Genomic DNA, 23,775 nt, shown 5'->3' with positions numbered 1-23,775 from the left:
ACTAAATGGTTTTTCAAAGTATTTTACATTCACATTTTGAAGATCAGTACAGGAAAATGTTAAATACACATGAAAATGTAGTCAACATCTTTACCTCCTGCATATGTGCATGAATGTATGACTGTGACTTGATCTTCAAAGTGGTCATAGAAGTAAGCAATTCAATTATTAATTTCACACATAGAGATACAGGTACAGGAAAACCCCTCCATTCCTAGGACCATAATAAGGTGCTCATATTACAGAAGCCACAGAAGTATTTTGGTCCAAATGTATGTGCACCACTAGAGTGGGAGTATAAACAAGCATCCTGGTTATCAAGTTGTCCAGGTACCCTTTTGAGGAGTTCTGTTGTATGTACCTATGCAGTCACATACACAACTTAAATGGGAAAAGTCCACTACAGTGGGATTCAACCTAATATGTGACTGAATTTTGGAAAATCACCCATATGGACGCACATGAAAACATTAAAATTTTCATGTTTAGTGGGTTGCTAATAAGAGTAGGGCACAGTTTTGAAAATATTTCAAAAACTTTCTTGTAATTTAAGGTATTGAGAATGGCCTAAAACCATTAACAAGTAGATATGCACTATAAAGTTTGTGATTTGATCATTAAATATTTTAGTTGTCAAATGTGCCCATATGGGTGATTTTCCAAAATTAGGTCACATATAAAGAAGGAATTTCTGAAGAGATTCACATGATATGTATAGTGGCCAGATTTGTAATTTAAAGTCCACCTGTTTAATAAGGACCATTTTTGGATTTGCTAGAAAGGGTTGATGTTTTGGTGCTATACATTAATATCCACTTAAAGTATAAATTAACTGCAGCACATAGGTGGTCTTTCAATTCAAGTGGTCACTAATACAGGTTGCACTGTACCTATATAGACACCTTCACTTTGTATGACAAACTTGGTTGTGAGTGGTTATTGGAGGTGTACACTTCCATACAATAATAATAGGCTACAAACGTCCACTACATACCACAACATATTCATTATCTCTTGAGCCCATGTGGTCCCACCACAAAAAAGTTTATCAAATGTATACCATGGCCCAATCGTTATTCACAATACAATTTCAAGCAGCCTTTTTTCAAAATATAAAGGATAAAGTTTTCAATAAAGTACTTTGAACCATAATTAAGTAGATATCCCATAATTTAGTGATCACTGGAAAATTTGATCAACAGTCTTCATTTATGAAAATTTGTATTTTAAAATATTTACACAGTGCGAAGTTACAGTTGATTTTTGTAACTAGAGATGGACCAACTTTTCATGAAATATTCAAAATATTTGTGGTAATAAATCAGAAACTATGGGGTGTGTATGGAGCTAAAAATTTGTATGAGTGATAAGCACCACAGGTACCACAAACACACAAGTTTCATCAAGATCCGAGAGGTGACCTAGATTCCTTATTGATTTGACATGGAATGATCCATATAACACTATACAGTTGAAACTCTCTAATCCAATGCTCAATGGGAGCCATGAATTTTGTTGGATTAAGGAGGTTGTTGGATCCAAGTTACCTCTGTAATCTGTTATCTAGAATTATGTCAGATTTATGCAATAAATTACAGGTAAAACAGATTACACAATGTTTTTTAACATGAATTAATTTTAGAATTTGAACCAATTAATTGCTTTAGTTGCTTAAAAATTATTTTCTGTGATTGTTATCTGTGAAAACCCAGCATAATCACTCAAGCCTAAATTTTCAGTAAAGGCCATTGATGGTAAAATGTTTGCGTAATTGAAAAAAATTATAAAATTTTTAAATGTTTTGTTCTTTGTGAAGATAGGATCTAATGATAAAATCCTGCATATCATCTTATTTACTCACTCGAGGGGAATTCAAAAATATTTGTTTCACTGCAGTAGACAATAGGATATGTGAGTTATGGGCATTTGTTTACATCACGTTGAAGTGATTGTACGCAATCAATCTTTCTTCACAGATCATCTCTGTATGTAGTGAAGAAAGGTAATAGAAGGAAAAATAATGGACTTCCCTATTCATGGTAAACACGATGGTACAAGTTGCAACACTGTACTGCATTGTGTTTGTAAGTCACAGCCATTCTTGTAAGCACCTGTAATTTATTTCCCAATACTTGCTGTATACAGATCCATCTTTCTGTTGTTGCTACTTTGTGGGGCCATAACTCCAAAAGTTGTTGGCATACAAGGCTGAAACTTGGCCAGAGCATACACTTGGCTAAGTAGATTATAAATATTCAGCAATAAAGAATTTGAAAAATGTGCCATTATGCCAGGTATTCACAGATCCGGTTACATATGTGTTCATATATACACCATCTAGCATTTTTGCTAGTTATACACAACACCCTTCCACCACACTGAGCTCTATCATCGCCTTCTTTGCTCTAAGGCTAATTGCATAACATTTTCCACAAAGCCAGTAGTGCATGCACATAACAATACACAATAATCAACAAGAACACAATGACACCGTAAAAGCAAATGAGAGATTATATACATAACAACATGATCAACAGGGGCGGATCCAGAGTTTGGGCAGGGGGGTGCACTTTGCTGAAAAGTTAAGCAAAAAAAAAAAAAAAAGGTCACAGCAATAATGACTGTTCATTACTAAATGCATATTAATAAATATACTATAAAGTATATAAAGATCCTTATTCAGATCCTTATTCATAGCTTCATAGTTGAGCTACGTACACTGCCTCATCAACACTGTGACTGCTTTATTAGAGTGACCGCTCTATTAGAGTATCTCAATCTTGAAAGGGATGGGGGAGGGGGCGCCCCCTGTGCCCCCCCTGGATCCGCCACTGCCTCATATGAACCACTTCCTCCACCACTGTGTAGCAGTAAGCACATGTTGCACAGTACCGGAAGACAATATTGGTTGTTGACAGGCGTTATCCCACTATGCCTATAAACTTCTTGAAGATGACAATGAACATTCACAACCTAGGTGTCAGATTTGTCTAAATAGATTAAGAGATGAAAACATTTAATTCTTATAGTATCATAATTTATGATGAGTTATAGTTTTGAGCAATGCACCTATGAAATTGTTCCGAACTAAGGTGTAGACTTTCAGCTGCCATCCATAGTGTTGTACATACACCAAATGAATCAACAGTTTACTAGAATGGTAAATGAAGGAAACAATTTCTTTTTAAAAAGAATGCATCCACCTTTTGGTGCTATGCAAAACCAGTCAGTAAATTAAACCGTTTTTCCAGTCATTCATATAGCCACTACCAACATATCTGCCACATTGACCATATACGAAAGTGATTTTGCAAGAGGCACAGAATAGTAAGCCTAGCTAAGGAGAAAATCCAAGGCCTATAAAATTATAAACATTACTCAAACCCACTGTTCTGGTACATCATTCAACTTCCAGCTGCATAATGTTATAAATTCGCTTTCACCACATCACTTTAAGTCATATGTGACCTGGCCTGTGAAAATAGACATGTGGGCACAAACTACTCCCTCTCCCCCCTCCACCACCCATATAACATCTCATTTCTCAGTGCTGGGATAGAATATTTTCATTCCGTGACTTGCATTTTAAAGCCAATTAAGTGTTGAATAAGTGAATTTTCATGGTCAAGCAATAATAGAATACAAAGTTATGAAGCATCAAAGTTTCAAAAGTAGGCAATTTTTGTGTGCGCACAAGCCCTATTTTCACAGGCCCAGTCACATATACTCAAATGTAATATCCCAAAATATTATGTAGCATACAATACATAATGGTCTCTCGCATGTTTCTTTAACACTAGCAAATTCTATAATGTATTGACCATAGATGAATCACAGCAAATAATCTATGCATACACACACACAAATGTATATTATAATTATATACACACTTATTTGTACAGTATTATGTGTATGTAAAAGCTGAACAAATTTAAAGGGGCACAGCAAGTTTAAATACATAATTATATGCAAAAGGTGTGCATATTATATAAAGTTTTCCATAAAAATAGCAAAACATCTTTAAACATACAGCTTTGTCATTTACCAATTTCTTTTGGTCGAGGCGGTAATTGGGGTCTCTTTCTTTGAGGTCTTGTTCCCTTTTGATGCTGTGATGACTCTGGGGTTAATTTTGCATCATCTTTCTCTCTGTGTGGCGCTTCAGGAGACGTTGGCTTAGACAACTGTTCAAACTTTTGACAATGTCTCTTGAAAATGTTACTTAAAGATGAATGAGGTTTGTTGGCTTCACTTTGTGGTTGTAAAGCATTTGCTACAAAGGAGTACACTTCCTTGTTGAGTTCTTCCATATTACCCGACTGGCTTACACTGTGTGAGTTCACATTCTTGCTTGGAGTAGAGGTGATTAGTCCAGTGTTTTTATCAGTCATAGTTTGGTTCACTGGTTTGTTATCATTGCTACTAGAAATTTCTACGCTTGAGCTTAGTTTAGTCTCCTTCTCTCTATCACCACTATTGTAGCTTGGGTTATCTAAACTTCTGCTTAGGTTAGAGAGATGTGATAACTGGCTGCATACGGGTACACCATCATCAACATCTAAGCTGTGTGTGGCAGACAAACCTTTTTGTACTGGAGACATTCTGCTCACTGGAGTCTGTTTTCTATTATCAGAGCCTTGAGTTTTCATTGAGTCTTCAGATTGCATTTTCACACACTTTTTCTGTATTTTACTGTGTTGCTCCTCAAATTGAGCAGATGGTGCACTTTGTGGACAAGCCTCCTGTAGTTGTGAATCATCCACTGTACGATAATTATCAGCCTTACACTGTAGGGTTGAGACAGACAAATCTTTGGATGTTGGAGAAGATTGTAATTCCTTTAACTGTTTTGCGCCTTGAGACTTTATTGACTTTTCTTCTTCTAACCCTTGTGGTTGTAAGGCAAGATGGTCAGTCTTGCCCTGTGGAGATGATAGACCTCCAGACAAAGAAGATGATCCTTTTAACAGTTTGGCACTTGGTAGTAATGGAGATCGTGGAGACTTAACATCTGACTTCTGTGGCCTTAAAGCCTCAGTTGAAGAAACATAGTCAGCTGGAGACTGCTGAGGTGATGTAGTCACATCTCTGAAAGCCGGAGAAGATTGCAAAGCACTTATCTGTTTTGCCTCGGTTAGTGAAGAGGACTTTAGCAACTTTTTTTCTGACTCCTGTGATTGTAAAGCTCGATGGTCAGTCTTGTTCTGTGGAGATGATAGACCTCCAGACAAAGATGACCCTTTTAATGGTTTGGCACTTGGTAGTAATGGAGATTGTGGAGACTTAACATCTGACTTTTGTGGCCTTAAAGCCTCAGTTGAAGAAAATTGGCCGGCTGGGGACTGTGGACGTGATGTAGTTACATCTCTGAATGCTGGAGAAGACTGCAATGCACCTATCTGTTTTGCTTCAGTTAGCAAAGGGGACTTAGGCAACTTTTCTTGTGGTTCCTGTGATTGCAAAGCTTGATGGTCAGTCTTGCACTGTGAAGGTGATAGATCTCCAGACAAAGAAGTTGATTTCTTTAATGGCATGGAACTTGGTAGTGATGGAGATTGTGAAGACTTTATTTCCAACTTCTGCTGCCTTAAGGCCTCAGTTGAAGACCCATGGTCAGCTGGGGATTGCGGAGTTGACAAAGTTACATTCTTGAATGTTGGAGAAGAGTATGATCCCTTCAACTGCTTGTTATCTAGTTGTGTAGAAGATGGCAAAGACTCTTCTTCAAGCTTCTTTTGCGGTAAAACATCTTCTTGAGGAAGATCATCAACCAGAGGTGGAGATGGAGTTGCATCTCTTGATGACGGCGTAGAATGTGACTTTCTTAATTGTTTTGCATTTGGAAGTGAAAGAGACTGCATTGGCTTTTCCTCTGCAAGACCTTCCTGCAACTGCTGTGACTCGGTATCACTATAGAGAATCTGAGGGTCAGAATAGCTACGTGACAATCTCAACATATCTTTTTCAATCATCTCTTTGTCTACTACTGTGACAGCATACCAAAGATCTGTGTCTGTGTCTGTTGTCTGCTGCAATTGAGGAATCCGGGGTTCTGAAACACTGTCATATATTTTTTCATCATCTTCTGCATTGTCAGCATAAATTTCACCGTCATCATAAACTTTACTGTCTCCTATTATTTCAGTATATCCTAAAACTGTTTCAATAGTTGACTTCTCTGGAACTAAAACAGAGCACAGCCATGATACATTAACATTAAAAAACATGGTTTCTGTGCTTGAAGCATAAATATTCACAGAGACCAGAGTCAAGGAACACAAAATAAACCAATAAATACCATTTTAAAAAGTTACATCTTTAGGAATTTATCCAGGAGCCATGCCTACAACATAATATCTGTTATGAAGGAAGCAAACCACCATGTTAATTATCACTTTGAAATTTACTTTAACATAAACAGTACGCCCATCCACAATTTTGAATTTTTATATCACAGCAGTTTCCCAAAACCTAGTCTATAAGTAAATTCAGTTGTAAACAATCCATGCAAAAACAGCAAAGCTGTATAAAAAGGGTGTGGCCTTCAAAGCCTAATTGAAAAAAATTGTGAAATCAAAGGTGGCAGGTAATAATGCACAAAGCCATTATTAAAATTTACATCATTGCAGCCATTTTATGGTAGCCACTTTTGATTTTGCAAATTTTTTCACCCAGGCTTTTGAAGGCTGCACCCTTTTTATACAGCTTGGCTGTTTTTGCATGGATTTCACTTATTTTTGTATTTTAAATACCCCAATTAAAATATATACCCCTGGATTTGAGGCTTGTTTTTACACAAATCATTGTTCTTCTTATAGATAAACTAATGCCCTATACCAATACAAACTGATCTGATACCAGATCTATGCAGCAACCAATTGGCTATAATACTAATTATTGCTGTATAATTTTGTGCTTGCTTATTCATGGCTATGGCTATGCAGAGTTGTATTATAGTGCCTGTATTTATTTTCAATAGTGTTTTATAACAAAGAAAACTCCTACCAAGTTAGGTATACATGATTATACTATTTGTCTATTAGGACAGGGGCGGTGGAGCAGGACAAAGAGTGAGAGGGCCAGGCCAGCTGTAAGCTGAAGACAAAAAAAGGTAACTACCTGCTGACAATAGCTGCTCTCCACCAATTATATGTCCTTATTTATAACTACACATAAGTAGCTAAGTAGCTTGCAACACTGCTTCTCTGAATACTGTGACTGCTCTATTAGAGTATCTAGATCCTGACTGTTCTATCAAGACACACGGTAGTGTGTCGTGCGGCACAAGAAGCCGGCGCCACACCGTCAGTATATTTACAGGAAGAAAGTAAACACGATTTTCACACCTTTGTAGCTCTGTGATTCCTTGTCCAATTGAAACCAAAGTTGCTACAGAAGTGTCAACTAGGTAGGGGAGTCCACATTCCAAATGTGAAGAAAATCACTCCAGCCATTTCCGAGATACAAGCGGCCAAAGTTTGGGTTTTTTTTTCTTCGTTCCTTTTTCTTCTACTTCTTTTTGCACACTTTGCAAAATCTGCCATAAAACACGAATGGGTTTTCCAATCGGGCTGCACTTTGGCACACTTAAAGGGCTCATTAAGGCGAATCGTACTACTAAGTTTGGTAGGAATCCGATGAACATTCACGGAGTTATGACCGATTATTTGCATACAATAAGGTCACGCCCACAGGGTAAACCGCTTGAAGGAATGAGTTGAAAATTGCTATGTAGATGGAGTGACTATCGTAGGAGTGCCTTTTTGTGGTTTGAAAGGAATCCAGTTAAAGGCCATCAAGATATGACACAAAATCCAACCTGTGTCACAATTACACGATCGATTTTTATGAATAAAAAAACTATTAGTTTTCACGCCTACCAGGCAAACCACTTAGAGCAGTGAGCTGAAAATCGGTGTGTAGCTGGAACATTTATCATAGAAAGTCCTTGCAGTAGTACAGAAGAATCGGATTACAAACCACTGAGTTATGATTCCAAAGCCAACTACGTGTAGCATACGCGAGATCGAGATACTCTAGAACAGTCACCCTAATAGAGCATTCAGCTACGTTTATAAATTACTCCATTATAGAATTATATGACATTGCAAGTTATTCTGTAGGGAGTTCAGCTACAAACAGTTAGTCTTATAGACAATTCAGCTGCAAGCAAGTCACCCTGTAGAGAGTTCAGCTACAAATATGTTGCTGTAGAGATTCAGAACATTATAAGTCACACTGAAGAGAATTCAGCTATAAACAAGTCACCTTGTAGAGAGTTCAGCTACAACAAGTCACTCTGTAGAGAACACAGCTACAAATAAGTCACTGCGTAAAGGGTTCAGCTACAAAAAAAGCTACCCAGTAGAGAATTCAACTAGATCAGCTACAAACAAGTTACTTTATGCAATGTTCAGCTACAAGTAAGTCACTCTGTAGAGAGTTCAGCTACAAACAAGTTACTCTGTGGTACAAACAAGTCACCGTGTAGCTGGAGAATTCAGCAACCAATCAAAAAAACCACTCTGTAAAGAGTTCAGCTATACAAACATGTTAATACTCTATAGAGAAAGTTATAACTCTATAGAGAGATCGGCTAGAAACAATTAGTCATCCAGTAGAGAGATCAGCTACAAGACATCAACTTATAGAGAGTTTAGTTATAAAGAAACCACCATGTCAAGAGTTCAGCTGCAAACATATCACCCTGTAGAGAGTGCAGCTATGAACAGATCACCCTGTAGAGAGTTCAGCTAGAAAAAGTCATCCTGTAGAGAGATCAGCTAGAAGGATCACCTTGTAGAGAGTTCAACTACAAACAAATGACCCTACAGATAGTTCAGCTACAAACAAGTTACCCTACAGAGAGATCAGCTAGAAGAAGTTACCTTGTACATACAAAGAAACAATCATATAAAGAGTTCAGCTGCAAACAAATCACCCTGTAGAAAGTTCAGTTACGGATCATCCTGTAGAGAGATCAGCTAGAAGAAATCACTTTGTAGAGAGTTCAGCTACAAAGAAACCACCATGTAGAGAGTTTAGCTGCAAACAAATCATATGTAGAGAGTTCAGCCAGAAACAAGTTCAACCTGTAGAGAGATCAGCTAAAAACAAGTCATCCTGTAGAGAGAGCAGCTACAAAGAAACCATCCTGTAGAGAGTTCAATTACAAACTGATAACCCTATAGAGAGTTCAGCTAGAAACAAGTCACCATGTAGAGAGATCAGCTAGAAACAAGTCATCCAGAGATCAGCTAGAAACAAGTCACCCTGTAGAGAGATCAGCTAGAAACACATCACCCTGTAGAGAGATCAGCTACAAAGAAACCATCCTGTTGAGAGTTCAGCTACAATCAAGTTACACTATAGAGAGATCGGCTAAAAACAAATCATCTTGTAGAGAGTTCAGTTGAAAACAAATCACCCTGTAGAGAGTTCAGCCACCCTGCAGAGAGTTCAGCTAGAACAAGTCACCTTGTAGAGAGTTCAGCTACAAAGAAACCACCATGTAGAGAGTTCAGCTGCAAACAAATCACCCTGTAGAGAGTTCAGCTAGAAACAAATCATCCTGTAGAGAGTTCAGCTAGAAACAAATCACCCTGAAAGAGTTCAGCTACAAACAATGAGAGTTTCAGCTACAATTCAGTTATGTAAGAAGTCACCTTGTATGTGATAATCATCATTCAATGTTAAATATACAAATAGTTCATCAGACAAAAGCTATACACACAATTACTTCCTTTGTTCCACAATTCCTGCAGTAAAAAAAAACAAGTTAAAAGGAAGCATCAAAGCCATATGGCCAGCTTTGTGGTTTGCAATACAAAAAGAAGTGATATCTAAACCAAAACAGCCAAGCTGTAAAAAAAAGAGTGCAACCCCCAAAAAGACCTAGGTGAAAAAAGATGTGAAATCCAAGGTGGCGGCCAAGAAATGGCTGTGATGGTAGGTTAATGGTAAAAATTTTAATAATGACAATTCAGGTGAATTTGGTGCCGAATCCTGGTGGAGGAGGCAACGCAAATTCACCTGAATTGTCGTAATTAAAATTTTTGCCATTAACCTACTATCACAGCCATTTCTTGGCTGCCACCTTGGATTTCACATCTTTTTTCACCTTGGCCTTTTTGGGGGCCGCACTCTTTTTTTACAGCTTGGCTGTTTTGGTTTAGATTAATATACACAGCCATTATTAAATTTTTATCATCCACATCATTGCAGCCATGAATTTGATTTCACAACTTTTTCACCCAGCCTTTTTAAGGCTGCACCTTTTTTATATAGCTTGGCTGTTTTTGTGTGGATAGAATGTTCTAGAACAATCATTTTCCACTGGAAGATCTATGAAATTATAAACTTTTACTAAATTTAACTAGAACTTTCATTTATATAGTAGAAATTAAATGAGGTGAACAGCTGTAATAGCAGCAACTCAGTGGTTAAGAATTTGGGTATTCTGTACAGAGGTCCTGGGTTCAAACACTGGTTTTTTATGACTGTGGAGTATCTCAACCCCACAATTTATAGTTGTTTGGGTTTTTTCCTTGTAATTCTATATATATGTCAGTGCGATCCTTATAAAAACAGTCAAGCAGCATAAAAAGGGTGCAGCCTTCAAAAAACCAGGGTGAAAAAGTTGAGGTGGTGGCCATGAAACAGATGCAATGATGTTGATGATACAGTAATAAATTTTAATAATGCACCCAGGTTTTTTGAAGGCCACACCCTTTTAATACAGTTTGGCTGTTTTTGCATGGATTTCACTTCTTTTTGTATTTTAAATATATGCCCCAGAGCCAACCATAAACTGGCTTTGAGGTTTGTTTTTACATAAATCATTGTTCTTCTTCTTTACAGAAGCAATGAAGATGATATAAGATGAATTAGTGCTCTACCAATACAGAAAAATACCTATCTATCTGATACCAAAGCCAATTTATACTGATATAATTTTGTGTTTGCTTGTTCATGGCTACATAAATTTGCATTATAGTGCCTTGCAATAGTGTTTTATAACAAAGTAAATTCCTACCAAGTTAGGTGTACTATTTGTCTATTAGGATTTTGCAGTGACTGTTCTATTAGAATATCTTGATTTTTCATGTAAAATGTAACAAGTTGCAGTTGCTCAATAAATCCTGCAACTTTTATGCTAGAATATGATTTCCAGCCTGTTGTCACAAGTTTTATTAGCATAGCACTTATAATGATGATAACAATTTGTCTTAATAGTAGTGTACTACTCTGCAAATCTGTACCAAAATGGCTATATCAGATTTGAGTAATGGAATACTAGAGAAGTTGCAAGAGTTTATTTGATTACTTTTGTAATGCTCTAATAAAGCACACATCTTTTTCAAGGATTTCCAATAGAACACACATAGAATGTTCTAGAACAATCTATATTTTCCATTGGTAGATGTATAAAATTAGGAACTTTTACTATTGAGTAGATTTTAGTTAGAGTTTTCGTTTATAAAGCAGAAATTAAGTGAGGTGAACAGATGTGATAACAGAGGCTCAGTGGTTAAGGATTTGGGTGTTTAGTATGGAGGTACCTGGTTTGAACGTTGGAAATTTTTTTTCTAAATGTTTCATGCATGTTTTTACCCACCATGACTGTTCTATTAGAGTATTTCGACCCCACGATTTACAGTTGTTTGGTTTTTGCCTTGCAACTCTATAGCTGTCAACAGGATTTCTTTTAAACCACAAAAGGTTTGAGCTATGATTGTCAATCTATAAGCATACCAATTTTTAAGTTATTCCCTTAAGCGGTTTACACTGTAGACATGACAACAAGTCTGCCTTTTTTAACACAAATAATCGTCAATAGCTCTATGACTATTAATCAGATTTGCACCAAACCTGGTATGTAATTGTGCCACAATACATTCTTGAAGTACCAAGCTCAAGAAAATCAAGCTATGCATTTGCATTCTTAAAAATGGTTTCTGTAAAGTGTGCCAAAGGAATAATCCAAGCCCCCGAGCCAGGAAAAATTAAGCCAAATTTTGAAGGGTCATATTTAATGACTGTGTTAGGCAATCTTGCTCAAAATTGGGATGTAGGGTGCTGAAGGTGGAGGGAATTTGCAATATAAAAATGATTCCAATGTGAGAAGGGAGCATGAAGCTACGCATGCATGAAAATAATGTTTTGTTTCTTCTTGTAAAATATACTCACAGTGTGGCACTCTGGCTTTCTTACATGGCTACACAACACACTACCATGTGTTTTGATAAGTGCACAAGTATGTCTTATTAAAAAGCACACAATTTGGGATAGGATAAACACTTACAGACTTCTCAACTTACCAGATGTCTCATTTGGAGTCACATAGTAGTAATAAGATGGTATCTCCAATGATTTTTGACTTCTTGGAGGAACTGGTAACCCAATGTTGCCTATATTGCATATTATATTAGCATATGTAACCATATATGCAGCATTCATAGTGTATACTATTATGTGAATTGTCTGAGCAAAACCCACACGTTCATTTATCAAAAGTTTCAGCTTTCCATGATGAACAATCTTGGAGTTATATGTAGCATTAGACAGTTGGAACAGTAGTAACTTCTATTTGCACAGCAACAATTACACCAAATAAGGTGCTTATTTAATCAATTATAACTCATGACTGAAATACGCTACAAAGATGGGATGGAATTAGCTCAATCTTTTCACAATGAACTGGAAAATCTATCATGGTATAGTGCTTTCCTTGTACTCCTCCATGTGGACAAGCCATTTAATGATAATGGTAGTCTTTATTTCTACCGCATCATAAATAAACACCCGTAACACAACCCTTTTAATTTTCTGTACAAACACGAAACAAGATCTTTTTTACTCTTTATGAACAGGCATATCTGATGATATGTAGGTTTTATTGTTTTGAGCTTTGTTTCAGTGCGTACCAAAGCGAATAAAATGTGCATGAGTTTTTTATGAAGTACATATACTCTTACTCAGTTTATTTCAATATAATTTTGTGAAAACAGTTGGATGTCACTCAGCCAGTCACATATACATACATACATACATGTAATAGTTGTATCATGTACCCAAGTGATTTGCCTGATATGCACACCCAAGCTCGAGGGCTGTCAGGCCCGAGAGCATGGGTGTACATATCAGGCAAATCACAAAGGCACGTGATACAACTGATACGTATGTACCATGCCAACTTAACCTGCGGGCGATTAATCACCCAAACCAAAATGATACTGACCCCCGAATTCATTATATAGACCAACTTATGAGATTCGATTATGGAACAGCAACAACTAATGTTGTAACTACGTTTGTAAACATAAACGGGCAAATCCTTCAGATACCACGGAAACACTCAATTTAGCGATTTTACAAGTGTTTCAAAGTTGCTACATCACTTAAACACTGTTTACACAATTTTCTAAACATCCAGAGGGATAAGCTTTGCTGTAGAGTGGTTACCTTGTGATATACGAAAAGTGGGCGTGGTACGTAATCAAACACGTGGACAAGCGCTTGTAAATTACCCATGACACTAATTCTCACCTTTAACCTTCGTTTGTCAACTCATAGGGTGGTAAGGGATACGAATCGCCTCCATCTGAGTGCTGTAGGATGGAAAATCGGCTTCATGGTTTTTATCACATGAGTAATAATAAATTCCCACAATCAAATGCTGCCAGGATTCTTATAAAAACAAACCAACATTACCTCACCAGATATCAAGGCCATGGTTTAACTTTAATAAACCATGGTTTAACTTAAATGTACCATGAACAGCCATGGTTTATGAGATATGTACCCTGAATTTGCCTTTGAAGTTAGGTGGCTTCATGGTACGTACATACATACATACATACACACACACACACGTACGTACGTACGTACGTACATACATACATACATACATACATACATACATACATACATACATACATACATACATACATACATACATACATACATACATACATACATACATACATACATACATACATACATACATACATACATACATACATACATACATACATACATACATACATACATACATAGTTATATATACATATGTACATACATACATACGTATGTACGTACATAATACATACATACGTACATACATCAAAACTAATGATACCTGTATCCTTTATCTCTGCTATTTTTTCAGGATCAACATAGGCACTGTGACTTGCACCACCTTTATTTACTGCACCATAATCTGGGGGTGAAGGTGGAGTATGTGATTCTGGTACTTCGGTATGATGATCCATTGATAATTCAAGTCCTCCATCACGTGGTGGTACCATCCCTAACTTCTTACTCAGTGATCCAACAAGTTTGGAAAGATTATCAAAGAAAACTAAAAACATATATAAGTGTATATGTAGCAATTTTGACATAAATATATACACGTAACACCATGCATGTATATTATACAGGACAAACACACAGATGGATTAGTATTTGATAGATAGCTTAAACGTTCCTTTTATTATAGTGCATTCACTTTAACAGAGACAAGTTTGCTTTAATTTCACAAATACTGTATAAGCTCACAAGACCTAGGCTGATGGGTACATCACTTATACAATTATACGGAATAATAAAGCTTTGTATATATCTAATATAACATAGTAGCTTACTCTGGTAGTTTGAGGCAGAGGTAGTGTTATCATTATGAGGAAATATGGCTGTCATGGCTCGTTGAGCAGTGAAGATAGCTTGACATTTTCCAGCTAAGTTGACAAATGCCATGGCTTGCTCCTTTAGTGCTGCCTGTACACATGTCACCTATCACCAACAGAAGTCACTCACAAGAGAAACACTTTCTTATGATTTTAATTGACATCATTGTAAATAATATACTGAAGTGTTTAATTGTGGCTTGAATACTCAATATATTTTTCTATAATTACACCCACACTAGTTGTTCTAGAACCTAACAGCCACACAGGAAAATACCCAAGATTCGTAACAGGGGTTTGTACTGGTTCGTCACATGTAGAATACATCAACATTACGTTGTTTCAAAATAAGACATTAGGAACTCATTGCTTGACCAGCCACATGATATGTTCTCACATTTTTAGGCCACAAGGTATCAAAACTTTGATGCTCAATATACCATCCCTAGCAGCCTATTTTATAGTCTAGGTCTGATGTACCGTCTAATATATATTCACACAAAACAGCCAAGTTGTGAAAAAAAGTGCGGCCTTATAAAGCCTAGGTTAAAAAGTTGTGAAAAATCAAAGGTGGCGGCCAACAATTGGCTGCAATGGTGTTAATACTAATAAATTTTAACAATGCCCAGCCAGGAAGCCATTATTAAATTTTATTAGTGTTAACATCATTGCAGCCATTTGTTGGCCACCATCTTTGATTTTACAACTTATTTCACCCAAGCTTTTTAAGGCCGCACCTTTTTCACAGCTTGGCTATTTTGTGCAGATATCACTTCTTTTCGCAATCGCAAGTTCCAAAGCGGCAGCCTATGGTTGACCTTGATAATTCCTTTTAACTTTTTCCCCTTTACTACAGGAAACATCGAAGACTGGTGGCTATATGAAGAACTGATGCAAGATGAATTTTGAAGGTGTGTATACCCCAATGATAGCTGGGCAGATTTGACTTAAACTAGGAATGAGAAATACCCTACCCCGAGGAAGCTTCCACTGCAGAAATGGTTAATTATACCGTTCAAGCACTATGGAGCTACTAATGCATGAAAATTTTTCTATTTAGATTTTTTATTATTATTCCCAGGGTTACCAGCACCCCCTGCCACCACCCTGACATCACAGAACTATATGACACTAGCTACTCCTTCTGAAGACAGACAAGGAAAGCAAGTCTTCTGTAATATACAGCACTGAGCAGCATGACCCATACCACCACTGAATGTTGAAAATACAAGTGGGGTAAAAGAACCCCTCTCAATTTTGTTGTTCATAATTCTGTTGTTTCTCATGTTCAAAGCGTTAATAAACTACAGTGAGGATACTTGGGTACCATGCACGATATGAAGGCGCAATAGCCTTAACTTTGACATTTAAAAATGCCTTCAGATGTTTGCTTACTTCCCCAGAATCCTGAGGCATAAACTTCTACATGAGCGCCATCCTCATTGCATATCGAAGGCCGGGTCTCACCTATAAAGGATGCATGAAATGGAATTTTCTGGTTCCGTAAAACGAGTATGTCACCCGCCCACACTGGCTGTACTTGGCTGTAAGACACGGCTACTTTCAAAGTTTTTATAGAATGTTCTAGAACAATCTAGAATTTCCATTGGTAGATCTATGAAATTATGAACTTAGTAGATTTTAGCTAGAATTTTCATTTATAAAGTGGAAATACAGTGAGGTGATCAGCCGTGATAGCAGCAGCTCAGTAGTTAAGGATTTGGGTGTTCAGTATGGAGGTAGGTCCCTGGCTCGAACGCTGGTCAGTAACTTTTGTTTCGGCATTTTTATGTACCTTTTTTACCCCACAGTGACTGAGTATTTCAACCCCATAATTTACAGATGTTTAGTTTTTGCCTTTTAACTCTGTAGCTGTCAATGCAATTCTTTTAAAACCACAAAAGGTTTGAGCTATGATGGTTAACCTACGTATATGCATACCAATTATTATAAGTTATTCCCATAAGTGGTTTACTCTGTAGGTGTGACAAGTTGGCCTTTTTAATGCAAATCATCGTCCATAGCTCTATGAAATTAATCAGATTTGCAACAAACTTGGTACGTGATTGTGCTGCAATACATTCTTAAAGTGTACCAAAGCTCACAACAATTGAACTACACATATGTGTTTTATAATGGTTTTTGTAAGTGTGCGAAAAGTAGAATCTAAGCCCACTGAGCCCCTTAAATGAAGAAATTAGAAATGAAGCTGAATTTTGAAGGTTTATATTTCACAATTGCGCTAAGCAATCTTGCTCAAATTTGGTATGCGGGGTCCTGAAGGTGGAGGGCGTTTGCAGTACACTGTATAAAAAATGATTCCAATTCGAGAGGGGAGCACGGAGCTATGTATGCGTGAAAGCCGCATTTTGTTTCTTCCTCTGAATATACTCACGGTGTAGCGCACTGGCTTTCTTAGTTGCATGACACTGGCACTACCGTGTGTCTTGATACACTCTCTAGTTAAAAACCTTCAATCTTGCAAGCATACACAAGCCTAAAGGATTTCATTACACAAGCATGTGTGCCCATCATAATGGCCACACATGGATTGTGCACATAATATATGTGTACAGTGTATACCTTTTGTAGTTCCAACTTAGTGATAGCAGCTGCCACAGTCAGTTTCATGGCACTGTATTGAGATGACACCTATTAAAGGTAAATTAATATAAATACTCAACCAAACAATGGTAGACTAAACTGTTTTCATCTCATCATCTCGTGCTATGATACGTGCTTCATCACCTTTCTTTATAGCTGCTTCCCACTAAATTGAAATGATATGTTTGTATGTTTACAACAGATAACAGACATATATATGATATTTGAAGATTTGCAAACAACTATCAAACTACGTAATGTGTGACACAAGGACATCCAGTATATAACTACCTGCTTCTTTGCTTTGACCATTTTACTGTTGCAAGCATTCAGCTCTTTGTTGTGCTCATCAATTTCTTTTTCAGTATCACACAGCACTTTAAGATGTTGTTGATAGTTTGAATACTGTGGCAAGAAAAGTTACAGAGTATGTACATCAAATTTCCTCAGTGTAGATTTTCATTTGTGAACATAACACAATTATATATTCATTGTGTTCAAGTGTGTGGGTCCACCAGTGTGGGAGGCAATGAAAACACTACATTACATGGAATCGTAATGTTGACATTAAAACATCTAGCAACATGTAGTTTGACCATGTATTAAAGGAGCCACAACAGCTGTGACCTGGTACCTCTTCTGCCAAACTTAAAGAAATTGACTATATACTCCAGCTTGCCAGCTAAAGGTGTTATTGGAAGTGCTATCACACTAGAGCAGGCTTTAATTCTTTATCATTCAATTTCAGAATCTTGATAAAGGTGGCTTAATTAATTAGCACACTAGTGCATCACATTATAATTTCTTCTTGCAGGAACGCTTTGACACAACCCAAGCTTACATGTATTTGAGATTAACTACAATTGTGAGTCAATATGAAGTGCTTAATTTTGTCTGCCACCCTAGAAGATTAATGCTGCAAGATCTGTTTGATTAAAAATGATACTTGCTATTAAAGTAGATAGTGCTTTTGCAAACCTAAAAAGTTATACCTTGTCCTACAAAGAACTACATCCTTTACATACAGTTGTTTTATTATTACAGTAAAAGAACAAGTACAGACATTAGCCTTCTTGTGAGAGCAATTAAAGGAAATCAAATCATGGGAGCTATAGCAACATGATATGGCCAGTACTGGCGATTTGATATGACATGTCAACTGTGTGAAATGATATGTCATGTCCTCTCCACATTAAATATGTATATATCATGTCATTAAATTATTTTTGTGATTTGCATTCAAGTGGTTTTTTAGATGGGTTGTGAAACAGCATGAACTTATTAATTCATCTACTTTACACACCTGATTAGAGAACTCTTCCAAGGCTGTCTTCCACATCCAATTTAATTCTGCCACTTTACCAAATATCTGAACAAACATTTGATTCTGCTCTCCTTTGCTCCATTGCAACAAAGTGGCAGTTGCTATAATAAATTATCACTTGTAAAGCCATACAGCACAACCAAGGAGGGATATACAAAACAGCTATTGAGTATTGTAGGAGTCTTACTTGTATGTATACATACAAGTAAGACTACATACAAGTAAGACTCCTACAATACTTAATAGCTGTTTTGTGAGTGCAGGTAAAAAAAGTGGACCCAGAATTGGGAGCTGTGAGGACTCTGATATTTATGTACTTATGATGTTCTTTACCTTGTAGCTAACTCTACAGGTTATAGGTTACGATCACATGGGTAGACCATTTTTCTGTCATAGCGCACAATAAGAGATTATAAAGTGCCTACTCCCAAAACTTATTCACACTAATCCATCACATTGCCTGCAAGTTGTTCACTACAGAAACTTTGATTTACCAAGGAAGTAGTGTCTTCGGTGAAGTAGTGGCTTCATGCTCATCATGGAGTACAAAACCAGTACTTTTGACAAGTTCAGTGATGTGGTCAAACACTTGATTATTGCCACATCACTAGATTCATAATCCATGTACAGTGGAACCTCGATTTTCCAAACTAATTGGGGGGAAAGGGTGTTCATATAATTGAACAGTATGTAAAATCGAACTTCCATACATTTATATACGGAGCTTTGCTCAACTACTCTACAGTTGTTGACAAAATACTCTAATTGAGCAGTCAGTTTGGTGTTCGGATAATCGAGAGTTCAGTTAATTGGTGTTCGGATAATTGAGGTTCCACTGTAGTTGGAGTTGTGAAGAACGAATGATCAATGGCCCAATACTAACCAGCTGCCAGCTAAAGACTGAAGTCAAGACTAGGTGCTTCCAATGTACCTAAAATTTTAACCAAATAAGCAATATAATATATTACAGTGCTTTTATGTAATTGAGCAATTGTGACATGCAGAGTAGGCTTGTACAAGGCAAAAATGCATAAAATTAATGTAATGAAGATAATAAAATATTGGTCTCCGGTCTCAGCTCCTCGGTCCCCATGCAGGTACACTGATTTCTCCTAACCATTGTGTGAGTATGTAAGGGTGGAAATGGAAAAGTCACTGTATAAATAAAGAGAATTTAGATTATATATAGGACAATTTTGGGGAAAGTTCAGTTAGACGCTCTGCATGTTCACATGAATTTGTTCAAATGTACGGGAAATAGCTACATTCAATATAAATATCTCAAAACTTAGTACTCTGAGGAAAGGATATAGTTCTTCATGACATCTTACACCTCCATATAATTAAGCTCATGAATCAGTGAAGGATCTAACATACCACTATTTTTAGTAGCACCAAATCTGTCTGTTAATCTTTGAGTTTCCTTCTCTTCTTGTAAAGCAAACCAGAGAGGTGAGTTACCGCCACTCCAAGACTTGATCCTATCCTTCATATGTCTTAGTACATTTTTGTTATTCCGTTCCATGACTACATGAATTACATCACCACAGTAGTTAAGGAATGCACTCACAAAGTGGAATTTCGTTTACGCAAGCATTTGACTATAGAATGGTTTGCATAGTGAAAATATTTATGCTTAAAATTCAGCAAAATATTTTGAGTTTGCATGGAAAATCTGGGGCAAATGAAAATGGTGGAAGTGGGTGAGCAGAAACTGAAACCTGGAATAGAAAAACTTAAATGGTTAGAGTGATGGTCAAAATAACTGTTTAATTACACAACAGTGAGAACACACAAAGGTCATGTTGGTATTCGGAGCTTTATTAATTCAACAATGCACAGACTCAGTCGGACGACCTGAAGTCTTGGAGTTTAATTACTAACAAAGCTGCAGTCTTAGTAATGAGTGAGTACTAGCTACACAATATCTTATTGACATTTAGGTCAACAACTATGGGTATGTGTTGATAATATTTATATAAAGACGTCATAAAGCTTTTGGAGCCCATATAAAATAATATAATTATATAATTAGAGACAGCATCAGCTAAAGCTGTTTTCAGCTGTGCCCTGCACAAACATATTAACAACACACAGGTACATGCATACAGTTACAACAATAGCAATATTAAATATAGCTTAAATAAGCTAGTTTAGGCCACATAAACTTAATTATTAGTTTCTCATCCTCCTGTATTCAAAATGTCAGTACGGGAGGGTGGATATTTATTTTATTTTTTACTAACTAAATAGTTGAATTAGCTAGCTAAAATGACTTAGAATGCATTTTTCTTAGATTGCTATAGTAAGGTACCAACTTTTAAAGATGCTGGATGGCTGTACTCATCCACCAGTGGTACAAAAAATCCTTGATGAGGTAAGAAAAATGGCAATGTAGGCAGGGATGAGAGACTAATAATTAAGTTTATGTGGCCTTAAAGCTATTTAACGACTTCATTTCAGTTAATGAGGTGGGCACGCTGACTATACAATGAAGTAAGTAGTTATGAAATGTGAGATCCAAATTAACTTACTGTTCACAAGTCTGGCATCCCTACTTGCTGCATGAAAGACATAATTGGCTATACTATTGAAATTCTGAATAGAAGAGCGACTAAATTAAATTATTTTCTTATTTCTTACTTTAATAATCACATTATTGATTACAAACAACGTTTCAATCAATAGTTAGCTACTCCGTGTAGTTAGCTAATAAGCATATTACTTGTGGGGCATTTTATTGCCTTATCCGTGGCCATGAACTATGATGCGTGTCCGAGGACTCACTAATTATACTAGTCAGTTATTTTTGTATCTTGACTCAGTGCCAGTTATTCATCAATAATGATAGTTCCTCTTTCTAAAGTCCATTTTTCCAAATCTTAAATCTGCCTGGAATGTCTACCATTATATAGCCATGTCCATTGTATATAGCCATGTCCATTGTATATAGCCATGTCCATTGTATATATGTAGTTCGAGACGTGGTTGACACTACCTAGTCTCGCGCAGCCAGACCACTATTTCTCCCCACGGCGCTTATCGATTAGAGATTATAAGCGCCTGCTATTTCGAGCAGGCGCTTATAATCTCTAATCGATAAGCGCCGTGGGGAGAAATAGTGGTCTGGCTGCGCGAGACTAGACACTACCGTAGATCCGAGTATAGATGTAGCTATAGGCAGTATATGCATGCTGCGCCATAATGAGCCGGCTAACTACTAAGCTAGCGATGATTTCTGGCGTAGGAGACCGACGGTCCTTGCTTTTAACACAATCACTTCAGTCACACATATTTAACACTGACAACTACAAGTGGGCTACCATTAGCTCATCACAATTAAGAAATAGCTCTGCCATAGATTTATAAACCCATGGCTCTGCATGCTATATGGAAACGGCAATACGACGTGAATTGAGTATAGCTATACCTTACTGTCTCTGGCCTGCACGCTGTCAAACACCGTTACCTTCTCGGATATCTCACTCACCACTAACAAGAGGAAACTATTCAGTCTAAAGTTTTCAGTCTAATTTATAGCGGTAGCGTACCAGTAGAAGAATGCGGAAATCACGTGATCCACCAGTTATTTGTTACTTTGGCTTTCCTCAGACTCAACAAATAGCCTACTTCCTCTATTCAATTGCATTTCCTCAGAAGCTGAAAGTGAATGTATACCAAACACAGTGACATTAAATGCTGTAGCAAAAATATAGCAACATCCACTAAACAGTTTCAGCTAGTCTGACTCCCGGCTGCTTAGTGGAATATCCCACAGTGTAGCTACTCATTTAGTTTCATATCAGAGCATCAGTGTAACAGAGATAGGTAGCTAGCATAACTATCTGGCAGCCACATTCTTAAGATAAAATCAAGAAACTCAAAGTGAAGTTGCAATGCACTCAGTTCAATTAAAATCAATTCACTATACTATTATACTTGGTATCATAGTTGTTTTCCCATTAACTCATTAGCTAAGACTGACGATCTAATAAATCTACCAACACCCCAATACAGAGACCACAAAATACAAAGGCAGCTCTATACCATAAAATATATTAGACTCATGAATTGCTCTATCAATATAGTACCATACACAGGTACATGCACCCTGTTGTGTTCCATACCAAATGGAAGCCAATGCACACAGCTGTTATGCATCATTACTACTGTGTGTATGTGTGTGACGCATCATCCCAATACACACAGTATAATATTACAAATGTCCTATTTCCTGTACATGATGGTGTACATGATGGGAAACCTATACAGCTGGCATTCCCCAGTACAACCATATTCAGTGATGACAAGCTTATAAGTCTTCAAGGAAATGGTTTATGTTTCAGTATGCCATATAGTACAGTTGATGTAGAGTAATCACTTACATTCTATGGTTTCAGTTTGTTTATATATAGCTATGGTGATAAAAACATTTATCAGCTAGGAGGAATTACACATATCTATATATTATAGCTAACAGATTTGGTAAATGACTTAAAATGGTACCAGTATAATACATAGCTACACTATATAATTCCCTATAGCTAGGTTTTTACATAATTATTATACAAGCATATAGCTTTAAGTTGGTATACTACAAACAGCCACTTTGCACTTGCAGGCTAGCCTAAATATTAAAATTAATTATTGCACAAATAGTAGTATAGCAGTGGGAAGCTATATATAATAACTATCAAATTGCAGGCGCGGATCTAGGATTTCAGAAGGGGGGTGCTAACATGAATGGTTGGTTGGCTAAGAAAAGTGACAACTGGTTAATACAAATAGCTATAGTGTGCAAAGCACACACAGCATGTGGAGCATGCTCTATCTAGGGGGGTCTGGGGGCATGCCCCCACAGGAAAAGTTTGCAAATTTAGCCTATTCAGTATTAAATTTGGTAATATTTTTGACCCACTTTGTTTAAGTGATTCACAATGCTTGTAAAGCATTGTGAGTCACCTAAGACAGTGTATAATGATGAAATGATACCATTATTCCAGAACAGTTGTAATACTAGCTGTCATATAAGGGCACAGCCAGTAACTAAAAATCTATTCTTTACATAAAGAACAAGAAGGAGAAGGATATGAATATCAGCTATACATGATCCATTAATATAATTTTGTGTTTGAAATACTTTAATTTAGCGGGACATTA

At 36.8% G+C, this 23,775-nt stretch overlaps 1 protein-coding gene across 1 annotated transcript; it reads right to left on the bottom strand.

Annotated features, from left to right (window-relative positions):
* Positions 1-3,785: 3,785 nt before the first annotated feature.
* LOC136240258 (uro-adherence factor A-like) lies at positions 3,786-22,143 on the bottom strand. Its single transcript, XM_066031194.1, has 10 exons — positions 22,051-22,143; positions 19,993-20,142; positions 18,595-18,716; positions 17,583-17,696; positions 17,392-17,457; positions 17,271-17,339; positions 14,646-14,793; positions 14,141-14,362; positions 12,321-12,410; positions 3,786-6,184 (listed from the first exon to the last, which is right to left on the bottom strand). Exons 2-10 carry the CDS (start codon positions 20,138-20,140, stop codon positions 4,038-4,040), a joined length of 3,126 nt encoding a protein of 1,041 aa, XP_065887266.1. The 5' UTR covers positions 20,141-20,142; positions 22,051-22,143; the 3' UTR covers positions 3,786-4,037.
* Positions 22,144-23,775: the final 1,632 nt, after the last annotated feature.

This window comes from Dysidea avara, chromosome 12 (genome assembly GCF_963678975.1).
Source record: "Dysidea avara chromosome 12, odDysAvar1.4, whole genome shotgun sequence".
Taxonomy (NCBI): Eukaryota; Metazoa; Porifera; class Demospongiae; order Dictyoceratida; family Dysideidae; genus Dysidea; species Dysidea avara.
Note: the sequence above shows the minus strand (reverse complement) of the source record. Positions and strands in the feature narration are given on the sequence as shown.

What these genes read in the sequence shown, in the direction of transcription:
- LOC136240258 (XM_066031194.1), bottom strand. Translation starts at nt 20,140, where the DNA reads ATGGAACGGAATAACAAAAATGTACTAAGACATATGAAGGATAGGATC. An exon ending in TGGTGCTACTAAAAATAGTG is followed by an intron (nt 18,717 to 19,992) that starts GTATGTTAGATC and finishes AATTTATTATAG; the next exon opens with CAACTGCCACTTTGTTGCAA. An exon ending in TGGAAGAGTTCTCTAATCAG is followed by an intron (nt 17,697 to 18,594) that starts GTGTGTAAAGTA and finishes TTCTTGCCACAG; the next exon opens with TATTCAAACTATCAACAACA.